The 14641-nt window shown below is 41.5% G+C and overlaps 1 protein-coding gene across 1 annotated transcript in view; it reads right to left on the reverse strand.

Annotated features, from left to right (window-relative positions):
• The window catches only part of Phka1 (phosphorylase kinase regulatory subunit alpha 1), a gene marked incomplete in the record, with an annotated part of 135532 nt that overhangs the window by 49982 nt on the left and 70909 nt on the right, over positions 1-14641 (reverse strand). The window contains 5 exon segments of the mRNA XM_055595737.1: positions 2222-2361; positions 2857-2948; positions 5111-5287; positions 5977-6146; positions 8067-8145. Of these exon segments, the coding sequence (XP_055451712.1) occupies positions 2222-2361; positions 2857-2948; positions 5111-5287; positions 5977-6146; positions 8067-8145 (658 nt within the window).

Here is a 14641-nt window from a genome sequence, read left to right on the forward strand (position 1 = left end):
ACACCACGTAATTTCACTGGTTTATTTTTATTTTATGCGTATGGATGTTTTGCTTGCATGTATATCTATGGGCCATGTCTGTGCCTGGTACCCACGGAGACCACAAGAAGGTGTTAGATCCCCTAGGAGTACGGTTACAGCAGGTTGCACGCCATCATGCGGGTACTGGTAATAGAACCCAGTTCCTCTAGAAGAGGATCTAGTCCTCTTAACCACTGAGCCCTCTCTTTAGCCCCGACTTTAGAGATATTTATAATAATTTTGTGAGGTAGGAATAATATTAATTTTGTGAATGTAGGCAATTGTAGGCTTTCAAGTCACACAATGAGTATGTTGCTAAACTGTAGTAAGCAGGTACATGAAGCTCCAATGTTGTGCTCCATTTATTGTGGGCCATAGTTTAGATCTAGGATAGATACATAGATACATACATACATACATACATACATACATACATACATACACAGATACACAGATCTAAACTATGCTTCAAATGTTAAAGGCTTGTCCTCTATCTATAGAATAACTGGGAGCTGGGGGAAAGCTTTACAAGGTAGGCCCGAGTTGCAGGAATTTATGTTACTAAGGTGGGTCCTTGCAGGAGATACTAGGACACACTATATATTCTAGGATCTATACTTTCTCTGTCTCTATATTCTATGTTCTATACTTTCTCTGTCTCTTGTAAGCTAGTTATAAGGTATCACCATGGTCAGGAACCTCATAATAGATCCCAAAGCAATCATGGAACCAATCATGGAATGAAACCCCCAAACTGTGAGCCAAAATAAAGTCAGTTTGTTGTTTTTTTTCCCATAAGAAAAAGAGCAATTTTATATAAACCTACTAAAATCTGTACACCTAAAGAAATTAATTGAGAGGGAGGACTCTTGCTTAAATGCTCAATTCCTATCCAGAAAGGCAAAGAGGATGGACATCAGAAGAAGGAGAAAAGAGGGAACAAGTCAGGAGCCTGACACAGAGGACCTCTGAAAGGGTCTGATTTGCAGACTATCAAAGCAGATGCTGAGACTTATGGGCAACCTTTGGGCAGAGTGCAGGGAATCTTAGGAAAGAAGTGGGAAACAGTAAGATCTGGAGAGGACAGAAACTCCACAAGGACAGCAACAGAACCAAAAAAATCTGAGCACAGGGGTCTTTTCTGAGACTGATACTCCAACCAAGGACTATGCATAGAGATAACCTAAGACTCCTGCACAGATGTAGCCCATGGCAGTTCAATATCCAAGTGGGTTCCACTATAATAGGAACAGGGACTGTCTCTGACATGAACTGATTGGCCTGCTCTTTAATTACCTCCCCCTGAAAGGGGAGCAGCTTTACCAGACCACAAAAGAAGACAATGCAGCCACTCCCTATAAGACCTAATTGACTAGGATCAAAAGGAAGGAAAAGAAGACCTCCCCTATCAGTGGACTTGGAGAGGGGCATGCATGCAGAGGGTGGAGGAAGGGAGGGAACCACAGTGGACATGGGAGGGGAGGAGGGAGTGAACCTCAGGGGGGATACAAAGTGAATAAAGTGTAATTAATAAAGAATTAAAATATAAAATAATCAACAATAAGGTTCAGATTATTATTTAGAGACTTTTATGCCCTTTCCCGTTGAATAATAGATAATTCAGAAGATCTGGCTGTGTAACATAGTACAAACTCTATTAAACATGAGTAGGAATCTGATTAGTAAATAAATAATATAAAGTGTTACATTTTTTGTTATATTCTCCTTACCAAAAACAAAATAGTTTTTTGAACTGTTAAAAATAAGTTTGAAGTAGAAGAAACACCAGTAAAATGAGACAAATTATAAATCAATATACTTTTCTATTAAATACTAATAAAACTAGAGAGTTTGCATAGAAGTTAAAACATTTGGCTGCTCTTCCAGAAGACTGGGGTTTAATTTTCAGCACCAAACATAGGGGCTCATGACCATTTGTAATTTCAATTCCAAGAGATTTGACACCTTCTTCTGGCTTCAGAGTACATAGACATATATGCAAGCAAAACACTCATATACATAATAAATTAATTTTAAAATAGAAATACTAAAAAATGGAATTGTTTAAGCTTTAAAAGAAATCTTTTCTCTTAACCAGTTGATAACCCCAGGTATTTGTTATAACACATAAACGTGACTAACATGCTGTACTTCCTCACAATAAGTACCTTAAAGTCTGCCAGTCATATCCACCACTTACTTCATTGTATAGAGCACGCAGAGTATATCAGCTTGTTCCTGTAAGCTTGAGGTCTCCTTCAACTTGGAAACCAGTGACTGGAAGTCCACTTCCCCAGACTGGTCTCTAGGAAGATGTATTTCTACACGAACAGAAGGAACCTTTGAAGTAAGCAATGATAAAAAAAAGCAGGGGGGGTTAGTTAACAGTGCTTAACTAGGTACTCTAGAATGAGTTGTCTTTCCACCTCTAAACCTTTTCCATGAGAATTTCCTAAATGTTCCCAGATGTGGTAGTGCACACCTGTAACCCCAGCATTTTAGAGGCTGAGGCCTCTGAATACCAGGCCATCCTCATCAACGTAGTAAGTTGGAGTCCAGTCTGGGTCACCTGGTACTCCCCCTCAATTTTTTTCCAACGTGTTGATGAAAATCAAAGCCAAATCGGTAAAGCCACCAAGCCCTATGACAGAGCAAAGCAGTTTTCTCAAAGTCTAACACCAAAGCTCTTGCCTGCTTGAAGAGTAAATTAAAGAGACATGCATCTCATTCGATAGTGTTTTGTTTAACACTAGAAACCATTTTGGCTAGTCTGAACACTTCCCTTAAAGATGGCAGATTTTTACACAGAGCCTACAGAAACATGTGCGCAGTCACCTGGTTATCTTGTGGAGATTGAGGTGAGCCAAGCAAGCTGAGCGAAGGCCGAGAAAGCTGAAATAACTTCGTAGGGAGATACATGTGTACATCTGCAAGAAGTTGGCATTCACGGGAAAAGTTAACATAAGCAGGAAAGTAATAAGATACACGGTTGACCTCAGCAATAAGGTGACACATGGGTCAGTTTTTAGAACAAAAGTGATGACATTTTCCTTCACTGATACCAGTAAAAGAAATGTGGATATTTGATAATTTGAAAAATATCCGATTAATTGCCAGGTGACGGGGGTCACAGGCAGGTGGATCTCTGCGAGTTAGAGGCCAGCTTACTCTACAGAGTGAGTTCCAGGACAGCTAGGGCTGTTACACAGAGAAAGGCTGTCTCAAGACAACAAATCCAATTAATCAATGAACATTTTTATATTTTTTATATTTTTTATTTTATTTTTCTTATTAGTTACATTTTGTTAGTTCTGTATCCCAGCTGTATCCCTCATTCCCTCCCCAATCCCACCTTCCCTCCCTCATCTCCTCCCTGCCCCTTTCCAAGTCCACTGATAGGGGAGGACCTCCTCCCCTTTCATATGACTCCGTTTTGTCAGGTATTTTCAGGACTGGCTGCAAAGTCCTCCTCTGTGGCCTAACAGTACTGCTCCTCCCTTGGGAGGTGGGGAGGTCAAAGAGCCAGTCATTGAGTTCCTGTCAGAAATAGTCCTTGTTCCCCTCACTAAGGGAAACCAGTTTGATGTGGAAAGGATAGGAACTCCACAAGGACAAAACATATCTGGGCACAGGGTCTTTTCTGAGATGGACACTCAACCAAAGACCATGAGAGGATAAAATCTAGAACCTCTGCTCGGATGTGACCCATAATAGCTCAGTAATCATTTTTTTTTTTTTTATTTTTGAAAGGGTTTTCGGTAACTGCACCCTCAACCAGACATATGATGTATATTTACTAACATTATCGCCATGACAATGATGCTATCACGATATTATCATATAACAAAACACATAAGAGAATGAACTCAGTTATATCTTACTTTTCCTGGGTTTTCTGGGGTGAATATTTGATTTCTAGAGACTGGAGCTGGATGATCCTATTTAGAGAACCAAAAAACATGTGGGAGCGGATCAACTTTGAGAAGGTCTTAAGATGTTTCATTTACATAGCTGAAATACTTACCATAACCTCTAAAGAGAGAACAGCTTATAATTTTCACCATTTTATCTTTGGTTGTGAGCCTAGCCTTTGATGGCGGAGCCATCTCTCCAGCCTATTTTACCCATTTTATACAGGGCTCATATAAGTGGTCAAGCAAGTAAACTACAGTTCTTGGAATTAAATTCTGGTTTCCTGATTCACAAGTGATAAATGTGACTTAATAAACTTACTAAAGTTCATGTCCTTGCATAAACCCTTTCTATAAGGAGCATAACCAAAGGGTATACTAAGCTTTTCCCTGTTCTCAATTTTAAACAGTTCCCTAGTGCTCACATTTAGTATCTGGTTAGTAATGGTCAATGAGGATTTAGGTAGCAAGAGCATGCGTCTCAATCATTCTCCTCCCCTGTATAATGTAATATTCAATTCGTCCAGGTGTGACCAAGGAGCCTTTCTCTCCCTCCACATGTAGGGACCTTAGAAATAATGAGCAGTCTTAGGAACCATGGCTACTATTCAAACGTACAGAAAATGTCCTCCACTGAAAACATTACTAAAGAAGGTGCTGGTAAGAGAGAGGGCTGTGGCGATGCTGTATACAAAGACTATTATATTCGAGATAACAACCGGGTGCACAGCTACAGCGGGCAGGAAGGGAGATCTAGTCGTAGCTTAAGAACAGAGTCAGTCTCTGTTTCTGTCTCTCCTGTTTTGTACTATTCTAATGATCATGCTTTCTCATTAAACAACAAAATTACCCTCAGAGAAGTAATTTTTCAAAGTGAGAAAGTTCTTCCTCCACATTTGACTTCTGTATTAAAATTGAATATGCTATTTTTTTCCTGTGTCTTGCTGTTTTCCTGGTTGTACCCGACTAATGCCAATATCCATATCAAGACTATATATATACGTCATTGATTTCACATGGATTTGAGTGCCTGCTAAATTCCAGGTGCTGCCCAAGACACAGGGACCAAAGCAGTGAACAAAACCAAGCTCCTGCTCATGGTGTAATCAATGTCCTGCCCCCATCGTGGGTTTCATGCCACCTTGTGTCTGGCACTAGGGAGTAATGGCATTACTCACTCTGTACATGCAGCTCCTTGGCCTTGGTCACCAAGGACATTAAGTCGCAAGTTGTTTGCACAGCAGCTCAGAACCGATCTAGCCCTCCCTTCTGGGAGGTAGTAGAGAGTTTAGCATGGGGAACAGTGCGTGCCAAAAGGTGGCCTAAATAACAAGCAACTTCATCACCACAGAGAGCTGCAAGGTTAGTTGGGGAAGAGGAAGAAACAAAAACGAACATTTTAGTTATTTCAAAACCTACCCCAGCAGTCAGTATGACTGGCTCCTGGGCTTTCTAATGGCATCATGTTTATAGCCTTAGCATTTATTATAGACATTATTTGTCTAGTTTGTCACATAGAAGCAACAGGCATTATGAATATGCTTTTTCACACTATACAGGCCTCGCCAGAAATACTGCTCTATGCCTCTAATGATACATAAAATATAATCCCTTGAATTATGTGATGCTTTAAACATAATTCTTACCAAATTTCATATTTAATTCTTTTTAATGCCAAAAGTAGTATTATATATGCATGTTTGTATTATTTTCAACTACATTATTGGTGAAATATTTTTTACTCATTGTTTCTTTCCATTTCAAATCACCAGCTACTTCAAATGATCAAGGAAGAAATCCTAATAGAAAGGCATAGGCTAACCCAACAATCAGTCACCATAGAGGTATTAATTAGACCAGAAACTGAAGAGGAGTAGAGGGAAAAAAGTGAATCCTAACGAAACAGAAACCTAGATTTATTAAAGAGGAGTGAGGGTGGTACAGTACGAGATTGCTGGAAGCCGGATTGTGTTTTTTTAACAATGAAGCTAAACAATCATTGTATTTGTGTCCAGCCAGCCAGGGCTGTTTACGGCCTCCTTACCATTACTTGTTGCATCATAGCTATTCATCCAGTTGTCAGATTCCAGCTCATCATCATAGTCTTCATCATAATCTTCACTGTACAGCTTACCCTCAGGTCCAGGGTCCATGAAGCTTAGGTGTGTGCAGCAAGATGTTGTCAAAAACTCCGACAATTTACCTGTTTGGATCCTAACAATTATAAGGTACATAGAAAACAGAAAATCAGGGAATATCTTTAAAAAAAAAAAAACACAATTTTAGAAGTGTAGCTCAATTAGTAAAATTCCTGCCTAGCATGAACAAGGATCTCTTCCCAACACCAAAAATTAAACACCTGTACAAATAAGCCACAATTGTCAATAAAAGAATGCTTAGCAACATTTTATGAACGCTAAGAAAAAGATTTTTAAAGCAAGGCCACTAATTAGAGTTCACAGTCCCCTAACAGATTAGTTCTAGTCTCTTCCATTGTTGGGCACTATGTTGAATGTCTGGTAAAAAAAATCCACATTATCTATTACAGAAGTAGATGGAGAATGAAGATAAGTTACACAAATCTATCATACCAGTTTTAAAAGTACCATCAGGGGCTGGAGAGACGGCTAAGTGGTGAAGAGAATGAACTGATCTTCCGGAGAACCTGAGCTCAATTACCAGGATCTTCATGGTGGCTCAGAATTATCTGTCACTCCAGTCTCAAGGGATCTGATACTGTTTTCTGTCCTCTATAGGCATCAGGCATATACTCAGTGCACAGACACACATGCAGACAAAACTCCCATACACACAGAATAAACATAAAAAAGAAATCTCAAAACATTAAACAAAAGCACCATCAAAAGACCATTTTGGACATAAGAGAGAATATTCGAAATTTTTATGCACTGTAATAAATTAAGTTGGACCATACCATTCTCTATGTAATAAGCCAATCACAGAACTCCAAATGAAGTTAGTAGTACTAACTTTCTTTTTTTGTTTTTCTGTTTTCTGAGACAGGGTTTCTCTGTGGAGCCCTGGCTATCCTGGACCTCACTCTGTAGACCAGGCTGCCTCCTAAAGAAGCCCATTTAAGGTGGCTACCAATGGCCAGACCTTGGATAATTTGAAAAATGAAAGAAGTAATGATAGGAACGGGCCATGAAATATTGAATAAAATAAGAATTCAAAGAATATATTAATAATAAACCACAAAATGAAATAATATTTATATATAAGAAGTTCCATTATAGATGTACACAGAGTGATAGAAACACTGTCAAAATAGGCCTTGCTTTACATGTATGTATACAGACAAAAACATTTTAGATGGGTATTTTACAACTAAGTAATAGTCCCTCCAGTCAATGGAAGCCGGTACCATTTGCTCAAAGACTTTTGAGAAAAGGTGCTGGGACTTGGTCTGATGTACTACGTTTACAAATGCTCAATACTGGCCCCTGAGATCCGGTTGCAGTCCAGACAGGTGCATTCTCAAGTACACCAAATGATGTTTTATAAACTTTGCTGGGGAGCAAAGTTGCTGATAGCCAATTACTAGGCAGAATAGAGGTAGGTGGAACTTCCATTCCTGGGCTTGGGGTCTAAGGCAGGTCCTATGAGTCTGGGAGAGGGAGAGGGAGAGAAGAAGAAGATGGAGAGAGAAGACATGGCCTGATGAAGCAGATTCAGCCCAGACAGAACCTATTAATTCACAAGTATCTTGAGGAGTGCCGCTGGGAGGTAGCCAGAATAGCTAAGAAAACTTTTTTATATCATACCTGCCCAGTTATTGTGCTAAAGTGTTTAAATAAATCAGTAGGTCTCCATCTGAATTATTGGGGAGCTATATGGTTCATAGAAAAGCCATTTAGAATAAGTAAATACTCAACAACAAAGATTTGAATACACTTGCAAACAACACTAAATCCAAAATTACATCCATCATTCATAATGATGAGCCAATGTCACGCGCCTCCTGAGAAAGACTGCAGTGAATTCTTATACCTGTGTGCTGTTTAAGCATCTATTTGACTCTAAATTTAACTTTCTGAAATTAAAAGGAGGACTCAAGCATCACTGACAGTTAGCTGTGCTACATCTCCCTGGTTCAGGGTATAAGTCACTTACCTTGCCCCACCAAAATAGCCATCCTGCATTTTTCGCAGTGCGGCCAGGACACTTGAATCCAAGCTGGTTCCACCTTCATCTTTAAAAGGAAAGATTTTAAAAATAAGGTCTGTCATTTTTTCATGGAGCTAAGGGGAAATAGCTCAATTATTTCACACCAACGTTGCACTGGAAATGCCACAAATGAGGCATTCCTTATCTATCACCCTGTGCTTCAGTGATTAATGAGAGAACCAACATCACCACTGAATGGGCAAAAGGTAAAGATTAAGATCTTGAAAGGCATCTCGTTTATCACAAGTACCCAGCACTATTAACCAAAACAACATCAACTATTTTTTTTTCTTTTTTGTTTTTTTTTGAGACAGGATTTCTCTGTGTAGCAGAGTCCTTGGCTGTGCTGGACTTGCTTTGTAGACCAGGCTGTTCTCAACTTCTCAGAGATTCACCTAACAACATCAACTATTTATCAAATGTTTATGACATTTATGAACCAGCCTGACTCTGTCTCAGGCTTGAAATCTATCATACAGTAAAAACAAACTAGGTTACTACCTGTTTATGATTAAATCTCTGTTTCTCAAGGATTGGGCTATGCCCTACCTGTAAGCTTAACTACAAATGGTTCTGCACTGCCTGTTACAGGAAATGGCAACCATGTCTTTGTTTTACTAAGTTGTTATGACCATCTCGCAACCTTGTTTCAAAAGTTGTTAAGACTTCCTGGTTACACTGATTCTGTAACCCCGCATATTTGCCTGCCACCCCCCTCCCCATTTGGAAACCCCTATCCCTGATAAAAATTCTTACCTTACCATGTCCAAGGCTGACCTCTTGAACCCCACCTCAGGGGAGGCAACCCATGCACAGGAAGGAAAAAACTTGTTTTCATTAGTGCTTGCTTTAACTAATTTGGCCTCGATGATTTGGGTCAGTGATCGTTCTCACATCACTGGGATTAACATTACGATAATCATCTCATAGATGGTATCACTCATAATGTTCCTGTGTGTGTGAATGCATGTATGTATATGAATACACATAATATCTTCTAGAAGGTAATAATTATCTGGTTTTATATGAAACTGATGACAGTCTTGTGATTTGCCTTTTCCAATTTGTCCTTTCTAATAGCACGCATGTGGCAAAGGCAGGAGGACCATGAGTTGGAGGTGAGGCTGGCATGTTTCCACAATAGCCCGGGTATAGAGTGAGACTTTGTTTCAAAAATACAAAATAAAATAACAACAAAACCCAAAAAAGCCGGGCATAGTGGGACACTTCTATAATTTCAGTACTTGGGAGACAGAGGCAGGAAAGTCAGGAGTTCAACCAAAGCCAGCCTTCACTATATGTCAAGTGTGAGAACAGTTTCCACTACATGAGACCCAGTCTCAGATGTCAAACAGGGTCAGTGAGGTGGCTTACCAGGTAAAAACACTTGCTGCCAAGGCTGATGACCTGAGTTTGACCCCTGCTACTCACATGATAAGAGGGACAGGCTTAACTTCTGCAAATTGTCCTCTGCCCTCCACACAAGAGCCATTGCATACACACATGCACACATAAAACAAACAAAACAGGAATAAAGACATGAAATAAAACAGCTAGACGTAGTGGCTAATGCCTGTAATCTCAGGCTGGCTCCTCCCCACAGGTGCCTGGACATGTTTCCACCTGTCTGGCCTTTGCTCAGGCTTCTTCTTTAAATTTTAAACCAATAACCCTCAAAACTACTTTTTAATTCTTTGGTCTCTCATGATGATAGTACTATTATGTGTCCTGTCACCAACTAATATCCCCTAAGTACAACTTTTTCATGTCACACCTTACTCAAAAACTTATGAGAGATTCAACTTCTTATATAACTTGTTTGAAATGTCTCTGCTTATTTTCAAAGAAGTCTTCATAATCTGATCCTACCTTACGTTGCCAGTTTTGTCTATCATAGTACTCCAATATGTTGGGGTTGGTCTCTTTACCAGCCTCACATACAGGCTCATCCCTCTCTCCAGGCCTCTCTCATGGCATTCCCCCAACTCAGTGGAGATGTCATTCTTTCCTTCTCCTTAACAATTCCATGGCGGTGGTGGCACACGCCTTTCAATCAGCACTCAGGAGGCAGAGGCAGGTGGACCTCTGAGTTGGAAAACAGCCTGGTCTACAGAGTGAGTTCCAGGACAGCCAGCACCACACAGAAAAACCCAGTTTCAAAACAACAACAGCAACAAAATCCACGGTCAGGAGAGATGACTCAGTGATTAAGGGCACCTGTTGCTCTTGTGGAGGACCTAGGTTCTGTTTCCAAAACCCACATCAGGTGCTTCATAAAACCTGTGTCTCCAGCTCCAAGAAATCTGATGCCCTCTTTTGATCTCTGTAGACAGATGCTCATGCGTGTGCACTCTCATACATTGAAATAAAATCTCTTTGAAATCAAAAAATCAAAAAGCAATTCCAAAAGACTAACTCCCACATCAGCTGAAAATTTTTCTTTGGTACTCTGGTAATTTTCAGTGCTTTTGTACTTCCTAATATACTGTCTTAAATTTGTCTTCTATATTATTATTATTATCTATTAACTTCGCCTTCTAAATTAGGCTGTATATTATCTGAAGACAACTGTGAGAATACATTAGTTATTAAATGGACACTTGTTAATTGTCTCAAGTAAAGAAAAAAAAGACAAAAAGAACAAAGACTACCCTAGTTTCTCAGCTCCAGTTTTTTGAAACCCTATTCAGATGTGACTAAAATTCCTACCAGTCTGTCTGGATTTTGAATGATTCACGATACAGGGTTCTTTTTAACAAGAAGGACTTCTATGTGCTTTGGCAGTGCACACTGACCTTTAGACAAAGAAAGAAAGAAGCAGCCCCAGTATTTTAATCCTCCAGGAACTCAGAGCAATAAAGTCTTCCCCTGTGAGGAAGCACTGCTCCCTGTCCCCAATACAAAGCAAAGCCTTTGCACGTTACCCTCCCTAGAGCTTACTGCTTCAGTAAGACAGGCTTTGGAAAGAGAACTTGCGAGCTTACCTATAAAGCATGATGATCCGCTAGAATAAAACCGATGCAGGATATGGTAGTGCTATCCTTAAAAAATGTAGAATATGGTTTTTGGAAAACTAACTCAGAAATCAATTATCTAAAGCTATTCTCTGCTCCATTTTTAGATTATAGCTCTAAACCATTTGAATTATTCTTATGCATCCATTTGTTTCATACTTACTGTGTCTCTGGGAGACCAAAGAATTAAAAATTAGTTTTTTGAGTTATTTTTTTAAAGTTTAAAGCACAAGCCTGAGCAAAGGCCAGATAGGTGGAGACATGTCCAGCCACCTGTGGGGAGGAACCAGCCTTACTGCATTACTTTCCTGCACACTAGACATACAGTTGCTAGGAAACTGGCCCAGATTGCCCCTCTCCCCAAGGACAGCCAAACAATGGAAGCCAGACCATTAATGGTTTGGGCGCCTTCCTATAGCCAATCAATTCAAAATGCAGCATCCCCTTTTGTGTTTCAACCAATAGATGCTTGGCAGGCAGGAATTCCTCTGGTTTGGGGGTGCAGGGAAAGACTGGAATCCTTAAATTAACCACCTAACCAGAGCATGAGCCTCTCTGCTCTCAACTGCTCCATCGGTGAGGGTATGGGCACAAGCTATAGCCCATATGACCAAGAGGGTTCCCTAGTAATGGGAACAGAGCCTGACTCTGACATGAACTCAGGGGCTGCCTCTTTGATAACCTCTCCCTGATGGTGGAGCAGCCTTACCAGGCCACAGAGGAAGACAATGCAGACAGTCCTGATGAGACCTGATAGGCTAGGGTCAGAAGGAAGGGGAGGAGGAGCTCCCCTATCATTGGACTGGGGGAGAGGCATAGGAGAAGAAGAGGGAGGAAGGGTAAGATTTGGAGGGACGAGGGAGAGGGCTACAGCTGGGATACAAAGTGAATAAACTGTAATTAATCTAAAAAATAAATAAAATTTAAAAAGATCCTCATGGGGGTCAAGATGGCGGTGCCGGGAGAGCACTGTGTCTGAGAAGCAGGACAGAACTCTCCGTGCAGCGACCAGGAGACTGAACTCTGGGTCCTAAAACTACAGAGATCGTGTTTCCCAGGTGAGGGGAGGCTCCCACGGCTTGGGAATCAGTCTGGTCCACTCTCGGGCCGCCCAGCCAGAACCCGGAAGAGATCCCGGGTAACTCGGGCATTGGGTCTCCAGGCTGGTGCCGCTAGCCTGCTTGTCCCGATCACTTTCCCAGGCTGATCGGTGGGCACAAGGGTGCCAGAGACTGTGAGTCCCAGTTGCAAGAAAACCCCACGGGGAAAGAAAGTTGCAAGTCTGATCACGGGTCACCCAGTCTTTCCCTGGAAGGTCTCGCTGACCGCGGGTACCCGCCGCCATCACAACTGAGCTCCCACTGCACAGAGATCAGCTGCGCACCCAGCTCACCAGGACAGACAAGCTACATGCCCCAGTGCAACAGAGACTGGGAAACCCTGTCTGGAGAGGGCCCCACAGGGAAGGAAGAAATAGGGCTGCTTGGGCCACCTGAGCGGCTGCTGGCCTAGCTCACCGGTACAGACGAGCTGCGTGCCCCAGTGCAACAGAGACTGGGAATTCCTGTCCAGAGAGGGCCTCACAGGGAAGGAAGAAACCGTGCTGCTTGGGTCACCTATGCTTTGCCTGGGGAAAATCTTGCAGACCGCAGACCGCAGACCGCAGACAGGTGAGTACGCCTAACCATCACGGATCTGGGCCCAAGCAGGGAGCACAGAGTTATTGGGAACCCAGCTCCCTCAGACAGGGAGGGCTCACGTGCCACCAGCCCAGAGACCTCCTTTGTACCAACTACTCCTTACAGACAAAACTGTGTGCTCCAAGACACCAGAGTCTTGGAGTCACTGTCTGGAAAAACCCTCACAAGGAACAAGGAACGAAGCAAAGGGGATAAACTTAGGCAACCCAGTATATCCCCGGAAAAGGTCCCACAGACTAGCCCAACCCAGGGAACTGCTGTACCCCAGATAGCCTGCTGTTACCAGGAGAGCAGTACTCACACGCCACAGATTACACCTTGAATACTGGGGCACCGAGCCCCAATCTCAGACCTACAAAAGACCGGGAACTCTGAGATCAACCCCCAGATATTGCTCCACGGGGCAACCAGTTATACCTAACAAAACTGACCAAACCACGGGATACACAGATTACAGCAGCTGATCACTAAATTTACAGCAAGAAACCCAGAAGAAGAGCAGCTGTCTCCAGGACTTCTGCCAGTGAGAGCAGAACCCTCTCGACTAATAAGGACCACAGTTACCACCCAGGCCTCTATGCCTGAGGTGAGCAGCGGCAACTCCTGAAAAACACCGGCCATCCAGTGACTATATCCAAAAAGCTGAGAAGGCTTCCTTCAGGAAAAAAAACATCTTCTTGCCAAAGGGATTCTCTCCACCACAGGAGTCCAGGAACAACCAGAAACTAACTTGAAACACCTAAGATAGCCCAATGGGTAGAGGACAGCGTAAAAGTTCAACCAACAAAAGCCAGAGCAATATGGCATCTCCGGAACCCAGTTATCCAGGGGCAAATAGCCCTAGACACCCCAACATAATTTAAATTCAAGAAGATGACCTAACATCTATGCTCATGAAGAGGATAACAGAGGAAACAAATAAAATACGAAAAGAAATAGAGGAAGCTGCAGCCAAACAGTTTGTGGCCTTTAGAGAGGAAATGCTTAAATCACTGAATGAAATAAAAGAAACAGAGGATTGTTCAAACAAACGGCGGAAGGAATTGATGGAAAATAATGAAAATACAATCAGACAGGTGAAGGAAAGCAACAAAATGGCTCAAGATCTGAAGATAGAATTGGAAAAATTAAAAAAAAACACAAATGGAAGAAATTGTGGAGAGAAAGAACTTAGGGAAGAAAGCAGGAACTACAGAGGTTAGCATAACCAATAGGCTACAAGAAATGGAAGAAAGAATCTCAGATGTGGAAGATACAATGGAAGAAACAGATGTATCTGTCAAAGAAAATGTTAAATCTAAAAAATTCCTGACACAGACCTTCCAAGAAATTCAAGACAACATAAAAAGACAAAACCTAAGAATAATAGGAAAAGAGGAAAAAGAAGATTCCCTGCACCAAGGCCCAGAAAATATTTTTAACAAAATCATTGAAGAAAATTTCCCCAACTTAAAGGAGAGGCCAATAAGAATACAGGAGGTCTACAGAACACCCAACAAATTTGACCAGAAAAGAAAATCCTCCCGCCACATAATAATCAAAACGGTAAGTATACAGAACAAAGAAAAAGCACTAAAAGCTGCAAGAGAAAAAGGCCAAGTAACATATGATGGCAAATCCATTAGAATCACACCTGACTTTTCAACAAAGACTATGAAAGCAAGAAGGGCCTGGACGAATATCATGCAGACCCTAAGAGAACACATATGTCAGCCCAGGCTACTATACCCAGCAAAACTCCCAGTCCTCATAGACGGAGAAAACAAGATATTCAATGACAAAAACAAATTTCAACAATACCTACACA

Source organism: Psammomys obesus, unplaced genomic scaffold (genome assembly GCF_907164565.1).
Source record: "Psammomys obesus unplaced genomic scaffold, mPsaObe1.curated_primary_1811, whole genome shotgun sequence".
Lineage (NCBI taxonomy): Eukaryota > Metazoa > Chordata > Mammalia > Rodentia > Muridae > Psammomys > Psammomys obesus.